Source organism: Diadema setosum, chromosome 10, assembly GCF_964275005.1.
Source record: "Diadema setosum chromosome 10, eeDiaSeto1, whole genome shotgun sequence".
Classification (NCBI taxonomy): domain Eukaryota; kingdom Metazoa; phylum Echinodermata; class Echinoidea; order Diadematoida; family Diadematidae; genus Diadema; species Diadema setosum.
Window position 1 is genome coordinate 27,985,767 of NC_092694.1, and position 24,363 is coordinate 28,010,129.

A 24,363-nucleotide genomic window follows, 5' to 3' on the forward strand; every position below is an offset into this window, starting at 1 on the left:
ATGTTACTGCCAGCAACTGCCAGCAGTTGCGCCCGATGCAACCCCCTTAATTTCAAAAGCAAACAAATATATATATATAATATAGCTAAAAACGGCAGTTTGGGGACTGTAAAATGTCAAAATTTTCAAGCTCGCTCGCTTCGCTCGCTCGCATTTAATCGTTATGCCATTCTCCTGATGTTACTGCCAGCAACTGCCACCAGTTGCGCCCGGTGCAACCCCCTTAATTTCAAAAGCAAACAAATATATATAATTATATATATATATATATATATATATATATATATATAGCCAAAAACGGCAGTTTGGGGACTGTAAAATGTCAAATTTTGAAGCTCGCTCGCTCCGCTCGCTCGCATTTAATTGTACCGTTATGCAATTCTGATGTTGCTGCCATGAGGTGCCCCCCCAATGTCTTGACCCACGGTACGCCACTGATAATACATCACACACGCTTATCCCAGTGACTTTAAAAACCAACGTGCCTGTTGGTCCGAATGACCTTTTTTCTGCTCATGCGCAGAGTGGAACTCCGAACTGGCTTATTGACATCCACCGACGAGTCCTGGGGCACACCAGAAATCGGCAAATTGAATACATTCAAAGTGAATCTTCTTCGTGTTCCTGCGTGTGATGTATGTGAATGTTTGTGTGTCTTGTGTGTTATTATAACAACAGGTTGTAGTTGCTTGAAGGGTTTTACTGTCATGAATTGTATTCTGGTATTATAAAATCGGTAAAAAAAAATACATGGCCAAGAACAAACCGAATACAGGATGTAGGCCTTCTGTATACAAACAACGCAAGAGTCGATAATGCCATTCTATCGAAATCGTATTCATCATGGCGAAACACAGCGTCACATGTGCGCGTATTATGCGGGAGAATGTTTTGAATAGACCAGCTGGCAAGAGTATCAGGACAAGGTTATATTGTATCTCCATCAATAGACAGGATGTAGATATAAAAGCATTCCTAGATAGACGCACTTGTATAAAGACACAACTAAAAGGTCGGGGGATTATGAACATAATAAAGAAGGTCAAGGGTCGATTATTGAATTTGTTTTTTCCTGTAACGGTCTGTAGAATGCATTGTAGTAACGTGCTTCCAAAATATTACGCAACCTTTATTTTATAGACCCCAATGATTTTACGAGTCGAACGTGCAAGTTCTGATGTGTTTGTATTATAGAAAACAAACTGCAACAACGAAATACCCTGCAATACAGCGAGTAAACAAGAAAATAGATGACAAAACTTTTCTCTTACGCGCTAACAGTGATGATACAGCATGATACACGAGGGTTTTCTGACTTTACACTATTGCTCTACCTACTCCTTGTCTTTTTTATTTCGTATTAATACATCATGAATATTTACGTGTCTATTGTCCAGTTGAGCGGAAGTGGAAATTTCATGATTGAATGCACAAATCGGGATGGGAAATTCATTCTCGGTCACAGTTTCACTCACAGATAGTACAAGCAATATTTGTAGGCTCTACGTTCCCATTTACTGCAGGAGTGAAGCCGATATTAAAACCAATACAAGAAAATGAAACATTAACAGCATTGGTCTTAGACGAAACAGGGACAAGTCGTAGTACTGGGAGGCCGCGGATGAAACTATGAATTATCATGGGTGTAAAATATTTTCGACTTCTCCTATCGTGTGTTTCGCATTGTGCACAATTTCTCACATAGTCATTTATTTCGTAACAGGCACATTGCCATGATCACACGCGTCATCTATGTTTACTGACGAATTAAGAAAAAAAAAAGACCCGATAAGAACCTAACTGCCCCCCCCCCCACAAAAAAAAAAAAAAAAATTGATGCACTGTGAATATCTGCAATGTGATAATGCTTAAGGAAAATAAAAAAAGGTATGCGTGATTAGCATTCGCCCGAAATCGTCCATGAAAATAATGATAATGGGTGGTTGATGTTTGCAGTATTTCAAAGAAGCAGATAAGATATATTCCATATGATATTGATAATGACAATGATGATGTTGACTGTTCAGTCTTTTTTGGGTTCTACTTTTGTTTGAGCTTTTCAATAATATGTTGATTTTCCTTGTTTTATTGCTGAGTCTCTCCGTCAATTATTAAGGCGTTTAGAAATCTGGTTTTGCTCAGGCGTTGTCACGTCTCTGCACTTCTTCCTCCTACCCTTTAGTGTAAATTTTCTTCGACTGTCCTTCATTCTTCGACTTGCCTCTTTTCATTTCCTACTTTCATTTCAACCAGACATACTTTTCAGAACAAATTCACCACTTTGCAGTGATTTACGAGGACTAATCACATTTCTCAATCTTCTATCTATATTTCTTTAGTTCATCTCCCACAACTCATTCTCACAAGAGTCTCCTTTATGATCAGCCCCTCCCCCTTTATTTTCTGTAGTTTTTGAGATTTCGGACTCGTTCGGACATCGTTCAGAAGTTCACATCTTCATCACTTGTCATATTTTTTATCTCAATGATTTGTCAATTTGCCCCTCTCCTTTTCCTCCTTTCGATTTCCGAACGATTTCTCCTAAATTCTCACTGCAGTCTTCCTTTCAACTGTCTCTGTCTCTGTCTCTTCATCCTCCCGTATCCATTTACAATAGTACAACCTCAGCTTCCATCTTACCGCTGCCCTTTGACTGTCACTCTTGGATTCCTTCCACTCTCCCTATGTTGATTCCCTCTTCACACTCCTCCTTAAGCCAAACAACGTTTATCTAAGGACTACATGTACATGGTGTTGCATCGAATTTCCCTTCGTCATTTACATTATCACACTAACTTTCAAACAATGCTCTCTATAAATTCCTATATTTCTGCCGTTCCCAATGCATCCAATACCATGCAGTCTGAATTGTTCTTAAGATTGATTTTATCTTAAAGATTTGTCATTTTTTCCTCTCCTTTTCCTCCCTCCTTTCTGGTTCATCTTTCTCCTCATATAGATTTCCGAACCATTTCTCCTATTCTCATTGCATTCTTCCTAAAACTGTCTCTGTCTCTTCATCCTCCCGTATCCATCAGTACAACCTCACCGCTGCCCTTCAACTGTCACTCCTGAATTCCTTACACTCTCGCTATGCTGTTTCCCCTCTTCACACTCCTCCTTCTAAGATATCCTTTAACCAAACAACTGTTTATCAAAGGACTACATATACATGGTGTTACATCGAATTTCCCTTCCTCATTTACATCATCATACTAACTTTCAAACAATGCTCTCTATAAATTCCTATATTTCTGCGGTTCCCAATTCATCTAATACCATGCAGTCTAAGTTATTCTACTCCTTTAAAAAAATGACAGATTTATTAATGTACTTGTTTAGATTATTTTCTCAGCCCAAATCATAAATAAAAGAATTGTATAATACTTGTAAATAGGCGGTCACAAAGTTCTAATTGAATATCAAAAGATGGTATCCATTTTCCCGATTTTATAAAGTGAAATCCGCTTCTATGTAAGGGTACTCATCAACCCGAATCTCTTGATCATGAATAATAAAAATATTACTTTCGACACTTGTAAAGACCACAGGTTACTGTTTTCGCTTGCTGCGTCTAATGCACGTTGTAGTTTATTCTCATAGTAGCAAGAACAATCGTGTCATCGGTAAAAAGCAATGAGAGCAACTAGATAAACACTTCAGTGCTACTCTTAGACATCGGAGTGGCAACAATTCAATACCTAATATTAATTGTGTGAGATTTCTCCTTATCTTAAGTATAAGCAGATCAAGGCTTTAGAGGAAGCATACTACTATAGTCTCTGCACAAACGCAAACTTGGACACACAGTAATTATCGTAGCAGTTCATGTCAAAGAACGTATACTAAGGTGTAATGGCACAACTTCCAGAAAAATTATACCACAATATAAAGCACTGAAATGAATATAAAATGATCAGTATTGATTTCTTATCATTCTTATTGCTCATCCGTTATTGAAGGAAAGGGAAAACTGAAAGCAATATGTTAGAAAGATCGATCAGAATGTTTTTGTCTTAACTTTCAAACATGTTATGTTTATACTAAGCTATTCAAACCTCGACAAGTCATGTCTTATACTGCCATTGCAAGACATACAGTGGGCACGATAAACAATTTACGAAAGAAAAGCTATGAAATCTATCCCTGTTCTTAGACACATATTGTTATATTACCATTCATGTAAATACACTATACCTACATGTAAATATACTACAACTATATACATATTACAGAGCTTCCACTAAAGATACATGTACAAAAGAAATAAAAAATATCAACCTGTTTCAAGTGAGGAAAAAACGAAAAGTTTTCATTTTTTTTTTCTTAAAAGTACATATATTTTAATACTGAACTTTCAGATTGGATGAAGTTGGGGGTTGCTACCTTCCTTTGTTGCTGTTACAGTGAAAGTACAATACTCTGCATAAAAATATGTGAGTATACGTTTGCAATCAAATGCAATGTAACACGAAATTTAACATACCACTACAAAATAGTTGTATGATATGACAAATAAACAAAGCATGTGGTAAAATACTACCCCGTTTGGTATTATGGTGACTGTGACCGTGCATCACAAAACCAACAAAAAGTCGCACTCCTTGATTTTTACGTGAGGATTCTAAAAAGGTGAAACGGGCCAACCAAGTCAATTTTGAGTTTTCCATATTTTCTGAAAGAACTATTCTTCTACATTATTCTTGAGTTTGGGATCATAAAATGAATTGGAAAGTGGGTTTTTAGCAGTTTTTCTACAACCCATATTTGGTAGAGTAGTGTGATCAGGTATGTCTTAGAGGCCCCTTTTTATTTCTTGAAAATCCTTTGCACACTCTTCACTTTCAACTCTAATCACTTTTGGACGGATAATGCTACTGCTCTGAAAGTTTACATTAATCATGGACCGAATGTGCTGATAAAGCATGCTCAATTCCAGCTTAATCTGATATCCTCTTCACTGTTCTTGTTACGGTAGTTTACATCCATTTTTTTGCCCCATTCATCGCCCAGGTAGCACGGCTTAGTAAATATTAAGCGCTTGAATAGAATTTGTACTAATCAAATGGATTCTCCTAATCTATCTAAATATGTGAAAGAAAGCACACTCAGGAAAAGTGTCAAAACACTCACCATGCTCACATATGTGACCCTGCACCACAAAACGAACAAATAGGCGCTAGACATGAAATTTTAGTCAAGGGCATATTCTGAAAGAGTATACTTTAGCTTTAAAATGACGTATAACTCAAATCAAATGGACTTTCCTAACCTACCTAAATACTGGAAAGAAAGCACACACTCAGGAAAAGTGCGAGCTGAGAAAAGAGGCTCTGAAGTACAGCGTCTAACCAAGCGCTTAATCTTTACCAAGCCGTGCTGGGCAATGAATGGGGAAAAAACAGGATGTAAACCACTCGAGTAACAACAATGAAGAGATTATCAGATTAGATTGAAAGTGAGCATGCCTTATCAACATCTTCCGTCCATAATTATTTCCAACATTCAAAGCAGTAGCATCATCCTGTCAAAAGTTGTTAGAGTTGAAAGTGGAGAGTGTGTTCAAGGTTTTTAAGAAATGAAAATTAGTCTCTAACGACACACCTAATCACACTATTCTAAAAGAAAATAAAATAAAAAAATAAAAAATTCAAGATAAACTGCTTAAAAACACACTTTCCTGTTTATGGCCGTTTTATGATCCCAAATGCTAGCATAATGTAAAAGAAGACTTGCAGCTCTTTTAGAAAACATGAAAAAGTCTTTATCGGTTGGGTTGACCCATTTCATCTATTTTTAGTCCTCACACAAAATGATTGTGTGCGACTTTGTGTTCGTTTTGTGATGCACGGTCACAAATAAAATATTTTGGCTCCTTAATATATTTACACGTGTCGAGAATATACATCTGTCTACCATTTCTATGCACAACATACGTATTACGACGTCATTACAGCTTATCCCTGCCCCGGTATGCAGGACCTGCATTCTACTCCATCACTACATATCAAGCATTCTAGTGACGTTTGCTTCAGTAGATAATATTCTATGAACATTACCACGCTATCCAGATCCACATTGTGAATCAATCACGACATAAGATCTGCCCCCACGGAAAAAAAGCAGTAACTGACATTTTTATGAATGTTTACTTTTTTGCAAAAATGAATAGTTTACCCAATGCTCTTCAATGTTAATAGGTCAGTTTTGCAGAAAAATAATGAAAGTGACCAAAAATTCAATTTTTCACTTTTGCAAAAAGCAGTAACTGCATCCAGTTGATTCAACTTTGCAAGTTTCCCCACTGAAGAAAGCAGTAACTAACAAAACCCACGGAAGAAAGCAGTCACTAACAATTTGTGACCCTGCACCTCAAAACAAACAAAAAGTCGCCAGACATGAATTTTAAGTTAAGACCATATTCTGAAAGAGCAGACTTTAAGCTTTAAAATGATGAATAACTCAAATCAAACGGACTCTCCTAACCTATCTAAATATCAGAAAGAAAGCACAAACTCAGGAAAAGTGGGTACTGAGAAAAGAGGCTCTGAAGTACAGTGTCTATTCAAGCGCTTAATCTTTACCAAACCGTGCTGGCTGTGCAATGAATGGGACAAAAAACAGGAAGTAAACAACCAGAGTAACAACAATAAAGGGATTATTAGATTAAACTGAAATTAAGCATGCCTCATTAACACATTCTGTTCATAAATAATGCCAACTTTCAAAGCAGTAGCACTATCCTTTCAAAAGTTATTAGAGTTGAAAGTGAAGAGTGTGGACAAGTTTTTCAGAAATGAAAAAGGGATTCTAAAGACACACCTAATCACACTATTCTACCAAAAATGTTCGAGAAAAACTGCTAAAAAAACACACTTTCCTGCCCATTTTATGATACCAACTTTTAGCATAATGTAAAAGAAGAACCGAACTTTCAGAAAATATGAAAAAGTCAAGTTTGGCTAGGTTGACCTATTTCACTTATTTTCAGTCCTCACGCAAAATCAGTGTGTGCGACTTTATGTTCGTTTTGAGGTGCAGGGTCACATTTAGTCTAATCATTCAGACTCTGTATAGTCCTTCCTGTTTATTTTTCCTTAATACCGTTTTTTTTTCTACTAATTTAAAAAAAATATAAACAGCAGGTTCTTCCATAATTTAGGGGAGTAGATATAAAAAGATTGTTTCACCAGTAACTTGACTCTGCCCGCAGGGAATCATAGTATAATGACAAGTTGTAGAAAAAGTTTCTTTCTGGAGACTAGCAAACCTGGCAGACTCAGCGCGTTCATCAGAGTGCAGAATACGCGTGCAGCTAGCTGCTGCATGCGCATAAATTCTGCAGCATACAGTACTAGTCTAGCTAACATAACACTGCATCACATCACAGTCATCACTTGCATGCACAGTATGTCATACATGTTTGCAGGTCTGGTACAGTCTGAGCTATTTCTAGTGATCATGCCAGTGCTAACCATGCAGTCACACAGTTTCTGCGGTCCAGGCAAGCCTGCAAATCTATCATGAATTGCAGAGGAAAAGTCATGGAAGCCATGGTTTTGGCCAGAACCAGAAATTATTGGTGAGCTGAAAATATATTGAAGGGAGATGAGCACTAGTATTAATACACTAACGTTAGTCTAGCGCTAGATGTAGGCCCTAAAGTTAGGTCTACCGCGTACCAGATCTAACGTTACAGAGTAGTGTTAGGGCCTAACTGTTTTTAGACAAAATGTCAGTATTTTCTAGGCCTAATCTAACGTTAGATCTAGGTCTAGCACTAACATTGGGCATAGATCTGTAGTCTAGCTTAAGTGTAACATCAGAGTTTGACTAGGATCTAAGACGAAGAGATATGATAGGTACCTGTACTTTATTGTCTAAGTTAGTCCAGGGTCATGTTTTAGGGGCCAGGCCGGGCACTTCAATGTTCAACTTCAATTACTTTATTGTTACACAGAATGTCATTCAATCGACAAGACCTAGTCTAGGTCTAACGTTAGGCCCTAGATCGTATAGATCTGGACTAACCAGAAAGTAGAAGAACTTTATAAGCTGGTAGTGGTAACAATTCTCCTCCTATGGTCATGTGACATGTGGAGTTACTGTTTTTTTCCATGGGGAAAACAGCAGACTCCTGGCCGTCTGCAGTTACTGCTTTTTTTCCGTGGGGAAACTACCCAGAATCAAGGGTGAGTCACCGCAGTAACTACATTTTCCTAAATAACATTTAAAAAATAACGGAAACATAATTTTTTTTCCTAGGTATTGTTAGACAACTAGGTATGGTGCATAATCATACCACAAAATTATTTTTGAATGTTTCTGTGTTTTTAAAGAATCTGCAAGAAACACAAAATCGCATTTATCTCAGCAGCTATGCAGCTTAGTACTGCTTTCTTCCGGGGGAGGGGGGGTGGGGGGGATCAGAGATATTAGTGGTGGCTCGATTCCGCGGATTACCAATCATTGGGGACTTCCTACACCTAGTGTACTCCTTTGAAATGACGAATATATTTCAAGTAGTGGCAAAGAGTGACACTTGTATAAGGATTGATAGTGAATAAGCAAATAAAAAAAGAACAGAAAAAAAAAGGTGTCCAATAAGTACACAGAGACATATAATGTTTAAATGTCACATTTATTGTCCACTGTGCATGGGGTAACAGTGAACATTAACTCACTGCCCCAACCCCTTCCCCGACCTGAATTTTTTTTTTCCGTCGTCCTTTGCATGTAATGTACGTAATGTTATTTTTACATTATAGTAGTGTCGATAAGAGACATAACATTATATCCTGTGTACTTATATTCACTGTTAAATGTAAATTTTTATAACAATGCTTACATTGAGCAATTAAAGCTAATCATGTTAAAGCCATACAGAGGGCACCCCCTTTCCAAAAAAAAAACAAAAAAAAAAAACACCAATGTAAACAAGTGGAGTAATTGTGAACAATTTTACAGCACGTATTTTATCCTAGTGCAGCTTAAAGTGTCTCTTTTGGAGGCATACACAAAATTCTGAGCACGAAATCCCATAATCAGCCCAAAAAGAACAAAAGAGAAACACCAAAATTATCCACTCCTTTTTTTGTACATTTCTACCCGTCGAACCCAAGGAAGGCCAATATGTCCATATGTTTTAAGTCACTATGTTCACATATTATGTGACCCTGCACCCTGAAACGAACAAAAAGTCGCCAGATATGAAATTTTAGTTAAGGGCATAATTTATTCTGAAAGAGTATACTTTAAGCTTTAAAATGATGTATAACTCAAATCAAATGGACTTTCCTAACCTACCTAAATACTGGAAAGAAAGCACACACTCGGGAAAAGTGCGAGCTGAGAAAAGAGGCTCTGAAGTATAGTGTCTATCCAAGAACTTAATCTTTACCAAGCCGTGTTGGCTGTGCGATGAATGGGACAAAAAAAAAAAATGTAAACCACTGGAGTAACAACAATGAAGGGATTATAAGATCAAATTGAAATTGAGCATGCCTTATTAACACACTGTGTCCTCAATTAATGCCAACTTTGAAAGCAGTATCTTCATCCTTCCAAAAGTTATAGGAGTTGAAAGCGGAGAGTGTGTACAAAAGTGCAAAGAGGACTCTAAAGAGACACTTAATCACACTCTTCTGCAAAAAAAAAAAAAAAAAAAAAATGTGGGAAACTGCTAGAAAACATACTTTCCTGCCCATTTTATGATCCTAAATTTTAGCATAATGTAGAAAAAGACTTACTCCTCCAGAAAATATAAGAAAGTCAAGATCGCCTCGGTTGACTCATTTCACCTATTTTCGATTTTTTGTTCGTTTTGTGATGCACGGTCACATACGATAGTTGTTCTTTTGACTGGAAAGATATTTTATGCGCTTTCAACTGTTGCTTAGTGACGGCGAGAAGACATGCCCAGTGTGCTCGTATCCCGCGTGACGTTGCCGTGTGAATCACCCCAATCGCTGATGCGTCCCTGGCTTCTGGCCGACGGGGAAAATCGGCGAGACGAGCAGACGCAACACGCCCTCAACGTTTCCCTGACAGTAGGTTGACGGAGACAGTAGAGGAGGAAAATCAAGAATCCCTGGAAGGAATTGAGGGTGATGAACATGATTTGGAAGACGCGGTTGAAAGCCTCGATGAGAAGGAGAAATCCGAAGGACCAGGTCATGCCCATGAGTAGGAAGAGACAAACGGCGTTTTGGACCCGCCGGACCTGCTCGCGTAAGACTTTCTCTTGGTTGGCTGTTTTTGCTGCCATGGTTTGACTAAGGCGCACGATGACAATGATGAATATAACGAGATTCATGAGTATGATAATGCCAACCGGGACAAGCAAACTGCCGATCATGTACCGCTTGGCCAACACACAGCTGTCATAAACAACAAGAAGGGGAACAAAAAAAAAAACAAAAAAAAAAAACCAGCAATTAATCAGGACACTAAGAAGACTATGCTTGATATATCTTTTTTTTTTTTTGTTTCCCATTAAAGACAAACGAGAATTCAGTTAATATATATATATATATATATATATACTTTTTTTTGCTCAATCATGAAGAAGCTGTTATATCTATTAGCAGGATGTTCTAGTTTCTTTATCAAAAACGAAAAGTTCTAAAACTGAATCATTTTAACAACAAAAATGTTCAGTTATCTTGAAATATGGTGTAAGAAGAAAGTATTGTCAATAATGTGATCATGTGACCGCAAAACGCTATTGGAACATTTTGATTGTTTCATTTGGTAAGACTGAAACTATTATATAGACATAATAATAGACATATAGGATGCTCATATTCTTTGTCCACGTACCATTCATTAATCTAATACTATATCAACTTACTCCCCTTTCGCTAAGCCAGGGGTCACTTTTTTTTTTTTTTTGTTTCATTGCAAAAGTTTGTTTCACCTGTTCGTAGGGAGAACATAAAAGACACTCACACGTCATTAGCCACATAGTCGCGTCGGGCGACGGCGCCAGTAGTGATTACCACCAAAGCTGGAATTCCTGTGGGCGAAAAATGAACATACATGCATCTAGTTGTCCTTTGTATTTTCCCCTTCCCAATAACAACCTCCTGCAACCCCCCTACCAAACAATGATAATGATAGTAATAACTCACATACACAGATTATATACGTTGATCGTTCGGTCACCCTTGCCATGTATTTATCTGTCCATGGGTGGATCGTTTTCTTCTTGTTTTTATTAGTTCGTATGGTATCTTTACAGAAAGAAATATGAAAAAAAAAAGCAGACCGAATCTATGTGAGAATTCTCAGTTATAGTTTGTGCTTTGAAGAACCAGCAAAGAAACTGAAGAACGAAGTTAAAAGATACTTTGATAGAAACTTGTTTTCAACACACAAATATACAGAAATACAATACACAACGTCTAGACAGGAAAGGAGAGAAGGGGAGAGACGTAAAGAAAATGAGAGACAGAGAGAGAAGATGGAGAGAGAGAGAGAGAGAGAGAGGATTTGATAATGCAAGTATGACATACCCCAAGCAATCAAAGATGCTTTCACCATGAAACGAGGAATTTCGAAATTGATCACACGAACGAAGAGGAGGTACATATTAACGCCCTCAACGCCCATCCAGGTAAGGCTGGTTAGGACGAAGTAGTGAAGCAGCGCTGCTGCCAAAATGCACGACCAGGACGAGGTGACCTGGTCGACCTCGTATTCGATCTCGTACAGGGTCGCGACGACGAAGAAGGTAAGGTAAAGGAAGAGGAGTGAAGCGGACATACTCAGCAAAATCTGGTTTGGTTGTTTTTGCCGCAATTTTCTACCGGAGAACAATAAGTACAAAGCGCAAAACGGACCTTGAGTGGGTTTACATAATAATACTTAACTGTGATTGATTTTCTTTTAACAAAACGGACGTGACAATACTCATGTTATGGTAATATAAATCAAGCAGTCTTACGTCACACAACATGATTCTACACTCTCGTCCTCTAATGTTAAATATTCTTTAGAATAATTAGTTTCATGATTTCAGATAAGAAAACAGAATGACGTCATGCATTGCTAGCAATTGAAAAGATAAACTGGGAGCCATGGTCATGTACTGTTAAAGAGGTGATAACTGAAACAACAATAGGCCCCTACTTTAATTGAATTCGCTTATATGACTCGACTGAATATACGTCACAAAATACGTATTGTCCTTTATCAGTTGTGTATAGTCCTGAAAAAAAAAGACACTTATTTTACTATTGCACAAAATCATTATGATTATGTTGATCTGTTGAAAACAGTGACAATTCGTGTGCTTGATGTGGTGGCTTCTTATATAATTTATAGAGAAGGATAGCATTTTTTGAGAGAAGGAATTTGCCATATGTATAGCCAACACAATACCATGCGAAAGTTACAAATGTAAATCGCTGCCAGTCGATAAACACTTGGCAAACCATAGTGATGTGTATCAGGGGCGAGAGATATTGATCTTTTTTGAAAGCATTACACCTACGGGGAAAATCCATAGATGATCATAGTCAAAACCAGGCTTGTTACAGAGAGACCACATCCGATGTAACTTAACACCCTGTCCACTCTGATTCCGCTGGATACTCTAGTAGAATTCTCCCTCCTACGGAAATTCTGGAAAATCAGAGTTGAATAGATTCTAAGATGATTGACAGCCAGAAAATATATGATACAGTCTTCGTTTTACCAATGATGTCCCAAACAAAAGTTCATGACTTTTTTATGGAAACTATTCAAAGTATATAAATAAAAATGCTTTTGTTGATGCAAGTAAACTATTTAACATGGCATTAAATAATGACCTTAAACTAAATTGTCTCGTCTATTGTCAGCTCTATTTCTTAACTTTTATTATAAAATTTGCAAGGTGAATACAGCCCTGACCAGCGTGTACTTGAAATTTCGAGAAGAGTTAGGTTCAACATTTTTAAAGATGTGTATTGTTGCTTTACGCAAGATTGTATTACGCTTGCTAATCATTTTCAAATTTATTTCAAATCATGTAGAATAGTTATTACATTTTTATGTTCAATATACATTTTTTCTCTTCCTTTAAACACTACTCTCTCTCTCTCTCTCTCTCTCGTCAAACTCTATTAAATAGAAATATAAATATGTTACTTCACTTCGTATTTTGTATCTTAACATATACACTCACATGCAGGCTAATCCCTTCTTTTTCAAAAAGCACCAATTCGTATTAAATTTTACAAACAAAACAAAAACAGTCATTATCTCTGTGGTAAATTATATCCATATTTCTAGGATTTTCCTTTGTAAAGAAAAGAGTGTAAAATTCAGTTACAAATATTTGCAAAACATTACATATAAATACATATAAATATAGGCGAGAAGATTAGATTCGAGAACTCACAGTTTTAACTGACTTCTGGAAATCCACGTTCTAATAGTGCTAATAGGTGATTTTAAAAATTGTGAATGGTCAAATTGAAGCTTAGAACTATCCTTTGTGAGTCAGCGAAATTATGCAACGTCTCAAGCGCAGTAACGCCAAAAAACTTTTACGTTTATATATTATCATGCAAATATTCATAATCAGAATCAGCGTCCGGTTCAAAACATACCCAAACACAAGCACGTACACACATATTCACACGCAAACCCAATTAAGTTCGTCTATACAGACCTATCTCTTCGAGTTTGATCATACTGTTAACAGACCAACAAAGAAACGTTAACAAAACGAAAAAAAGAATGCAGTCACAAACGTAAAACTCCTTGTTGGGGGTAATAAACCACGTAAACCAATACTCTTCAAGTACAGGGTATGCAGTTATGGTTAACCTTGTTAATATACAGTCCCCTTGTTGTTCTGTACTGCACGGATAAAGTAATAATTTTACTGGGAAAATTAACAAATAATGTGCAGTTATTTTCATCATGTGCTGATACGCTTACAACTATATGTGTATACCATTATTCATTATGTTGCTATATGTTTTCTCGGTATGCTGGAGAATTTCTAAATATATGGCATGAAATAAAGAGTCAAGAGAGAGGATAAAGAGAAAAATATACAGGGTTAACTCGATAAACAAACAATTAAGACTAAATGCAAATATTGAACTTGCCATGATAACGGCGAAGTTTGTGGTGTGGTTGCATTCGCAGATGAGTATCGAGTCGTCCCTGGCCGACACCAGCTCGCACCCAAAGTTGGACCAATTCCCCCGTCCATCGGCCGCATTGAAGTCCCAGAAGACACACACTGGGTCTGATATGTTTGTCCCATTCCCGCTCTCCTGTAATGTAATATAGATTATAATAGAAACATAGTAGAAAAAAAAAAGTAGCTATAATCAGATAATTGGATTTTAGGCTTTCGTAGTGTAAGAAGAATGTCCGTTTCCTGACAAAAATGTGATAAAGAAAAAGCGTACACGTCTTACAAGTCCCCAAAAAATATTACATGAATATTCCCAGTCAGAGATTTAATAGTCTCAGAGTCACGGGCAAATTCGGACTCCACTTGAAAGTTTGGTAGGGCAACTCTCATGGGCCGACACCAGTCCTTCAATGAGAACATTGTTTTTATCTTTGGTTCTTTCTTTCCTCTTACCAATGACGAGCGCCCCTTAAAAAAAGGAGAGAAATATTACCCCAAGTAGACTCTCTGTTCCCAGACCAGACCACAATTATTGGTCGTTTCTTACTACCACTTTATCAATAGAATAAATGATTGTTTTCAGTAGTCTAATGTAAGGTGTTGGATGATGTCTGGTTTTTGTAGAAACGGTCAGTCTTCTTAAGTAACTCCTCTGAAGGTGACTCGAGAGGATGTCAGTTTTGTAATCAGCACTGTACAGTCAGTCTTGACTTGAGTCGCAGTCGTGAAGCATGCTGCAGATTGAAGGAGCTCGAACAAAAATACTGCGACACTAGACATCGCCTGCTCTGACTGATTTCTCCATGCGTCCTTAGAGTTTTACTCTAATATCTCGGGTACCAACGAGGGTCCAAACTATATATTACCAAGATTGTCAAGATTGAATTATGACGGTTATTTATCATCTTTTGTTGGACATTAAAGGATGAACCAACCTGAAGTCGTTTAAAAACACTTCGGACATGAGTAGTAAAATTTCTCTCCCTCGTATCCTTGATGGTGACTGAAACAATGTGGGTGTTTGGGATGACCGACTCCGCAAGAGATTCCTCGTCCTCTTCAAGACTGGAGGCACCAAACATTGTAGGCTTCATGACCGAAAAGACCACCCGGAAATGATCGGACGCAGAATAGTCAACCGACGACAGATTGGCGGATTCAAGAGGTTCGATGCGAATGCTGATGGCGTTCTCAACATCGGATTTCAAGGTCTCGTTGACCTGACTCGTGTCTTCAAGGACAACGATGTCGTTGACGGCGAGGTCAGCGCTGCTGTTGGTGCTCAGAGCCACAAATTTCATTCCAGCTGCCAACGACTCAAGAGGAGCTTTCTGTACCTGAGAAACATACGGAAAATGAACAACGAAAGGGACACAGAAGAAATAACATACATGATACACACAATTATGACACATAAATCAACATGGATTTGAATAAAGACTAGCGTTTGTAATCATCTGTACTGTATAAAAAGTGATTAAAGTAAGTGATTGAAATCATCATAGATACATTTTATGTAGGTTATTATATACACTCAGCAAAAACAAAAAAGTAAACACTTTTTCCAGTACATATTTTTCATAGACGTTTTTGAAGAAAATTGCTGCGTCGTACACCATAAATTGGCATTAACCTGGTAGGTTTATACAAAGGACAATTTTACGCATGAGTGAACACATTCTCGATTTTGTCCTCCACTGCACAAAAGTAACTATTGCAGAAATTGACAGATTTTGTCATTTATATGCAGTTGCCCTTTAAAATAGTAATGGCAATAAAAGACCAATTAAACACATTAAGAGACATTAATAAAATAACAGAAAAAAAAATGTCGTTCCCTTTTATCTCTTTATACCTTCAAAAAATTGGGAAACTAAAGGGGGAAATAAAAATGTTCTGTCAACTCAAACGGGAGTAAGCTACAAAGGTGATTGGGATGATCTGCTTTATTCCATTCCTTGAATTTATGAATTTAAGAACTGATTAGAAAAATAAACTATCATATTTGATTTGATTTGATAATGGTTTATTACAACAAACATGCAAAGTAGCAGCCTGAAGGCTAAATTATAATGCATCATATATTATATGAACATTTTAACAATACAAATACCAATTACATGAACATAACAAATACACAGCATCATATTATTAAACTTAAATTTCCCTATAATTAATTCAATACACTATACAATTCAATAAATATATTATGCATATCTTCAATCAAAAATCTTATTAACCATTAACACTTTAATGCTCAGATAACTGTGTCTGCATTCACTTTTAATTGGACTTAACACCGATTTCCCAAATCGAATTACTAATATCAGTTATTGCAGAAGGCACAAAACAAAAGATACTTTACGATATAAACACACATACTGATGAGTTATTTCTTAACATAAAATTCAGTTTTCTTAACAAAAAATAACATTTCAAATTTCTACCAATGAGTTATTATTTCATTTTTACCATAAAATGTCAGTTAAATTTGGATTCGACAGAAGGATATTCCTCTTTCTCCATGTTTATACGATTTTCATTATCTTTGGGGGCTGCAAAGACAATATAGATATAATAGATTGATTTTTTGCAAATTAATTTGTGTTTCTTGTCTATTTTTGCAACATATACTTTTTGCCTTGCATGAGAAAATCAAATGTGTTCACTCATGCGTAAAGTTTTACCTTTAACATGATATAAAAAATATTTCAACGTATATTCTATGAGAAGTATGAACTTGATTTTTGTTGTTGTTGTGTATGTACATAGAGAGAGAGAGAGAGAGAGCGAGAAAGAAAGAAAGAAAACCAACATGAAACTGAACACAGAAACTGTGTTATCTTTGGTTCCTTTTTGCCAACGCCAATCCCGACGTAAGGAACATGGGCAAAATAATAATGGTAATAACGATAACGATATAATATAATTAACAAACTCGTGGAGTTTCTGAACATGACTTTGCTGTACTTGTATCACGCGTAGACAGAACATACCCCGAGTTCTACCTCACTATTACTCGTTTTCCTGATAGTTTATGTCACAAAAAGAAAGTAGGAAAAAAAATAGCCCCCTATTTTCTATATTTCTTTTTTTTTATTAGGGACAGGGTGTGAGGTTGTATGAGAACTTTTGTTACTTTAATACCTGAACCGCTACATTCGGCCTGACGGCTTTGAAGGAACCATCGCCGCTCGTCAAATTGACGATGCAAAGCTGGTCTTCGAGCGTCTTCATTGTTCTAGAGGAAGAACCATTTTCTCTCTGGGCGTCCACGAGTTCGTCTTTATCGACGTTTATGAGACTATCAATGATCTTCACGACACCTGCTGTCACCTACGGAAAGAAAAAGAAAGTACAGTGGATGAAAATACATTGACTAACAAAAATAATGTCAGACTAGTGCACTCAATAATAAAGTTTTAGCTTTCCTTGCAAATTGATACAGTGATATGTTCAAAAAGATGAAAGTAAGGTATCTTTTGTAAACTTCTCTTTTTGTCAATTCATTATATTCACTACAGATACAAAGAATATGTAGCAATCAAGTATCAGTAGCAACATGAAAATTGCGGTATCGTTGGCAGGTGCGCACGCGCATACAAACAGACTGAGGGGGTGAACTTGTTGATTTAAAACGCTTCATCACATTTTGATATTGTTTATAGATTTCAATTATGTTTAATTACTCCTCGATGTCAAAGGAGACAGAGCAAGAGAATCGCTCGAGAGCTAATCAGTACATAGGCATATGTATTAGGGAATGCTTCATTATAAACGATTAATCACTGAATTTAACATATGGCAGAAAATATACATGAAGTACGTTTGTATTATCACAATTATGAATCCCTGTGCACAGTTATATAGTGACATTATGATATAAATATGGAGTCAATGAATGCTTATTTTGACATGATATAATTATATGAATTAGTTAATTCATACCCATACACATACGTTTCAGAGGACTGAATAGAACCTAAACTTGAAAGAATGTCTGCGGTGGCACCATAACCACATTATGCAATCAAGAAACAATATTATGTCACACACGGCAACAATCTTTTTTTTTTTTTGGGGGGGGGGGGACGCTTAAAGACACTGTACAATTCAAATGTTGACTTGAATCAATTCATGTGGTCACTAAAATGTATGTGTCGTATGAAATGTATGTCTCATATTTTCATACTTTATTTTTCCAAATTACTGGGACACACCCACAAAAACCTTCTTAACCAAGATTACCAGTAACATCATCTGTAAATTTTTGCTTACGTACTATTCTTATCACCATCAAAACACATAAGAATACACCCTCGCCTAGACCGAGCATAACTGACATGTTTACCTACATTTTTTGTTTATAATTTAGAAATATAGAAATAATTATCCCAGTATTACCCGACGTGACACAAGAATTCGAAAGATGCTTCGCGCCAATATACGCCTGTTCGCACTGAGCAGAGCAGTAATCTGCAGTGATCTCTGGAACCATATACTTTACAAAACATGGCATAATGATATTAAGAAGTTCAGTTGAACAAAGTCCAAACAGAAACTGATAATGTACAAGTAAGTGCTGCCAGAAAGTCTTTTGTTACCCTGGCAGGAAAGAAGGCACGTCACTTAAATATTGATAATAGTTTGTAACATTCAGGTATCAATACCTCATTTACAGGTTACTTTCAAGAGAAGGTCTGCAATAACCTTTAGTTGCATATGCTGAGATTGTATTGGATCGGTAAAATGTTTCATCTGCTTTTTCTGCTCCACTTCCCTTTAACAAGCGGCTTCATTAATCTTGAAGAGTTTGATCACCAAAACTCTTTTCAATCTAAGATTCTGTTAGCAAATTTGCTAAAAATGAATATAACCAGAATATATGATATAATGTTTGAATCAGACATAAACAGATATATTCCTTTTTCAGAAAAAAAAAGAAATCCGAGTCGTCACTGCAAAGGTTTTATTATGCTCTTGCGATGAACTTATATTGAAATGTTGAAACACAATATAATAATACTGATAATTGATAATACTTCGGGAGTTGGAGACTGAAGGGCCGCCACGTTTTCTAGGACAAGCGCAGTTGCAGCTATCCCTTCGGACGAAACATCCTCTTCCACGAGTTCAATAACATTTGAGATAACGTCGTGCAAATTAAACGTTGTAATGTCGGTCTGTGTAAAATGATAAAACAGGAAACTTATTTTAGTCAAACAATTCACTTGCTATTCAACTCACTGTGTGTAATCATGGATTGCAAATGACTCTGGGTCCATTTTTAAGGAGACATTTTGTAGACAACCAACATCAGCAGCAAATAATGCGATTGAATCGGATGTATAATATACGGTATATCAAGGACACACAAATAGACTCCCTAAAGTTCATTACCACATAATATCTCTCAAAAGCTGCATTCATAGCTATAATATACGCCACACGTAAAACAATCCACATTCGGTAACACGCGAACTACAGGCTTACCGTCATTATACTAAGCTAGTATGAAAACTGAAACCAATTGGAAGAGATTCATGATGTAGGTCAATGTGGTTACACGCAGATCAGAGACTCTTGATGGCAATCCTTTTTGTGCTGAGAACAAAGTGCATATAGGTTTGATACTTATACTTTGATATCCATGTACTCGCTTTCCAGTTGCCTTTGCATACCCCCCCCCCCCCAAAAAAAAATATATAATGGAGAAGAAGAATCAAACAAAACAATGAATTGGAAGAGAAAAAGAGAGATAGATAGAAGCAGCATAAGGTGCAGAATAGGCCTACACATAATACACGTAGGATGATAATTTGGTAGATATGAAGGTATTGTTCAACACTGACAATGTTAATCAAGATTTTAGGTTTACAGCATCTTCCAATACATAAAATACTCTTTAGATTCTGTTTTCACTCCTTAATCTAGTACAACTGTTCTTAAAACTCTACATTCCAGACAAAGACATTCTTCCCTCGTCCCACTAACCTGCATTATCACTGCGAGTTTTTCATCGTTGGACATGTCGGGTGAAAAGGTATACAGAGGTGTTTCCGGACATAAGCACGGCTTGACCCTGCATTCTTCGTCTGGAACGAAGATGAAAGTGTCGTTAAATTCAAGACTGACAGAAATAAAATCTATATTATGCCATTTCTGCGGTTATGGTAAATGCGCACTTAAATTCAATACTTTTAAGTCTATTCTTCCGATTACTTTTAAATAAACGCGACAACAGTCACATGTCTTTCTAAGAGTTAACAAAAGTAAAAGAAAACAACAAAAATATCTTAAATGAAATAAAGACACACAGAATACTAATTACATGTAACTATGATATGAAGTACACAAAGTCCAATATTAGCATAAATTTGCCATTACACATTTGGTACTTTATCGAAGCGATTAGATATTGCAAAGGCGTAGAAGGGGGAAAAATAACATTAATGCAAATAGCGAATCCGATTTATTTCATTTCAGCTTCGTTCATTGATGTATTGATATGAAAGAAGTTATGCTTTTCATAATCAAATGTTACGCAATTGTCTTCTGAAAAAAAAAGATTATTCGAAGCGCGAAAGAAAGATTTCGAAAAGAAAAAAAAACAAACAAAAAAAAAACACACACACAAAAAAGCTAATGAATGGATATTTGCTTGAAAATGAGGTGTCATAAGCTTGAGGAAATTTTGAGTAAATAATCGAGAAAGTACCTGATGGCATGTTAAATGTAGCTGGTGTCATTTCAGGAGATACTGCGAAAGTGAAAATAAAAATGTATTATCATCAAAATCAGCAGTCATTTTGAGATTAAAAACAAACAAACAAACAAACACACGATCAATGTTAATCGATATAATTAATGCTAATATTGTTAGATGTTGGCCTACAAAATGTTAACAATTACAAAATTGTTTCTAAAATACACCGTCTACAGTTATTAATTAACAAAAATCTCCTTTTATTTTAGTTTGTATTGCGAAATTCTTATATGGTATGAAATGTTTTACGATAAAACTGATCTCACATATGCATCAAATATGATAACTGGAACATTTTTTTTTAATCACTGATCACCCATTTGTAAACTTTACCTTTAACCAAGGTCACCAACCAGGTAACCAGGTCGGTTTAAGGTCAAATAAAAAAAGAAATGATTGCCTCTTATGACCACTTTATAGTTAAAAACGTCGATTGAAGAGGGTCCGTACACTTATATTAAGGTCATGCCAACTCTTTCATAGAACGAATATCCTTCTCTGCATGGGCAAAACTCTCTTCGCCATTGAAAACGAAAACATTTTTTTTTCCGTATGAAGAGGTTCATTTCAGAAAATTTTATATAATTTATGTAGATATATATATATATATATATATATATATATATATAGACATGATTATCAAAATTATTTGGCATCGCGCTGAGATATTATGTTCCCGTTTCTCCATTGATTTGCCTCTTCTTTTGAACTGAAACAGCTTGATGGCTGGGATAGGGAATAATGAAAAAAAAATGAGTTCAGAATTATTGCACTTAGAAGGAGACATGGTTTATTGTGTCACTTTCACTATATCTTTAAAACACCGAGTTTCCATTTCGTAGCTCTTTTTGTAGCTGAAACTTGAGAAAACGCGACTTCGTGGTAACGCATGAAAAGCGAAATATTTTTAATACTGCATTCAACTTTACTTTCAAAAGGTAAAAGAGGTATTTTTTGTTCATTAGTATTGCTATAAACATACATACATTCCTTTAATATACATTTCACTTTTGCGTAGCTCTCTTTGAATCTGACACTTGAGAAAACAACTTCGTAGGAGCTTTACGAAGGAATGAGCTTAACAATACTCACAGTATTCCATCTAAGTTAACTTTTAGAATATAAAATGTTTTCATTCACTTTTGCTATGTCTCAGAACACTGAATTGACCTTCTTCGTAGCTTTTATTTCAAGCTGAAACTTGACACAGTTTGCGCTCATAGTACCTTATGAAAGATGGGATTGACATGATAGCAACTAAATTCAAATTTTCTCCTTTTCCGTTGGTAATGCGGTTTGCTGCACCCATGGTAAACCATTCAACCAGTGTTCGAACTTTTGATGACATCTGAATTGCGTATGGATAAGACGCACAAGCCCTAGGGCTTGTTAGAACAGGCTTGTTAGAAAGGTTATCGCCAATCACGCCGAATGATTAATTTGTCAAAGTTTAAAGGTTAATGATACAAGGTAACCATTCTCTCTATCTATAGGAATAATACATGCACACATCGTGTTATCCTTGGCAAAAACACGAATCTCAGAGAACCTTTCTCATCTCTACATGGTACACCCTATATGAAATTTGTCGATTTGAACCGCTTGATTCTGTCGAAACATTGCAGAAACTCTCTGCTTGGAAAAAAAAAATTGTATACCCGTGTATATATTCAAGGCCTGGTGTCCGCCGCAGAATTCAAACGAGTTGCCTGAACAAGGCACCCCGCACCATGTCCCAGCGTCGACTTCTTCGCAGAGCATGGAGCAGCCGCACTGGCACTGTTCGCCGTCGTGTAAACCTGCGTAGTAGTAGCCTTTTGCCAAGCACCATCCCGAGCACCAGGTCACAGTCATATTGGACTCAGTCTGACTTATTCTTCGTGCCAAACACTTCGTTGGGTAGCACCCAAGATCTAATTTGAAAGTTAACCGTTATTATACTTAAAAGTTTTAACATAATACACATAGCCTTAAAGTGCAGCTGCTGTGAAAGTGCTTTCTTAATCTCTCGAGGCGATTTTCAGTACAGTTTCATCGAGTTGATTCTTATTGTATTTCAATACATGATTCGTTGTTCGATGTTCTATTTTGATTTTCCTCACGAGAAAAAGAAAATAATCCTCATGAAATTACATGCTCTTTCATAATATTCATAAGAGCTTTCTCATTGTATCTCATCAGAAAATGTTAGAAACCTGAAATTAGGTCTCAACCAAAACTATACGATCCCTTTAATGGTGATTTTGGTTGCAAACATTATTCTTCGAAAATGAGGTGAGCGTTGTTGAACCTCCCATGGACATTTAGTTTCCTCTATTGTTTAGGCAGTTATTTTCATTATATATATATATATATATATATATATTTGTTTTTTCAAAACGACATAATGGCTAAACTTTCCACACCCAACAATGTATGACATTTATGCTCATAGAATAACTTAAAAAAAAATGACCCGTGATTACTCAGCAATTCAGGATGCATCCATGTCATTGTTTTACATTAAATGATTAAAAATAACATATTATCGTCATTGTTGAACAAATCTCATACTAGGATTTAATGAACACTTTATTGCTGTCTTCTGATGAATATGGTGACATGCACCATTCATATTTGCTATATAAAAACAAAAAACAAAACAAAACAAACTTAGCCTACACTTGAAAACCCCCTCTCACTGAAAAAAAAAAGCCTGCTAACTACTGATATGATTAAAAAAGACATTGGAATACACACTCCCCTAAAGGTAGCATAACTTGCATTTTTCCACTTTCTTGTTTTTCAAAAATGAGTGCAGTCGACTAGGCATGGAGATATTCTAAAGCTCCACGATCAGTGACGATCTAGGCGAAGGTGCCTTCCAATGCCTTAAGTGACCATATTAGTACTTTAGCAATGATTGACAGATGACGTCATTTCATAATGTTTATTGGAAGTTGTCTTTTTTTGTGGGCGTACTCAAGTAGTCTGAAAAAAAAAAGTTGTAAAATATTATAAAGTATACGAAGTATTAAGATATTCGTTTTGCCACATACGTTATGAATAGGATATTATAGATCAACACAAGTCAACATGCATTTGCATCGCATATACGTGTTTTAACCCTTTGTGTGTCATATTATTGAGTATCGGTCCATAGGCTTGTGTGTGCAATTTGTGCACATTATATTATTGTCACGGAAAGGGTTAACCGAAGATTCGTGTGCAAGTGCAAGTCAACGGGAAACTTGTGCTTGCATTTTTTTTTTCTAATGTCACTGTTCACGGATAAAGGCCAATTTGAACGTGATGAGGCATTGCTGTTTTATTTGTAACATTGCATGTAGAGCTGTGAAAGCCCTTTTCGTATTTGTGACCCTGAACCACAAAATCAACCAAAAGTCGCCAGACATGGATTTTTAGTTAAGGGCAGATTCTGAAAGTGCAGACTCTAAGCTTTAAAATGATGTATAAC

General features: G+C 36.3%; 1 protein-coding gene across 1 annotated transcript; it reads right to left on the bottom strand.

The window, feature by feature from the left end:
- Window positions 1-9,895: 9,895 nt before the first annotated feature.
- LOC140233912 (adhesion G-protein coupled receptor G6-like) lies at window positions 9,896-22,760 on the bottom strand. The gene is made up of 9 exons (XM_072314000.1): window positions 22,565-22,760; window positions 20,135-20,235; window positions 17,288-17,476; window positions 15,076-15,477; window positions 14,106-14,276; window positions 12,497-12,627; window positions 11,517-11,806; window positions 10,951-11,017; window positions 9,896-10,379 (listed from the first exon to the last, which is right to left on the bottom strand). The coding sequence occupies exons 1-9, from the start codon at window positions 22,758-22,760 to the stop codon at window positions 9,896-9,898; spliced, it is 2,031 nt and encodes a 676-aa protein (XP_072170101.1).
- Between the last annotated feature and the right edge of the window lie 1,603 nt (window positions 22,761-24,363).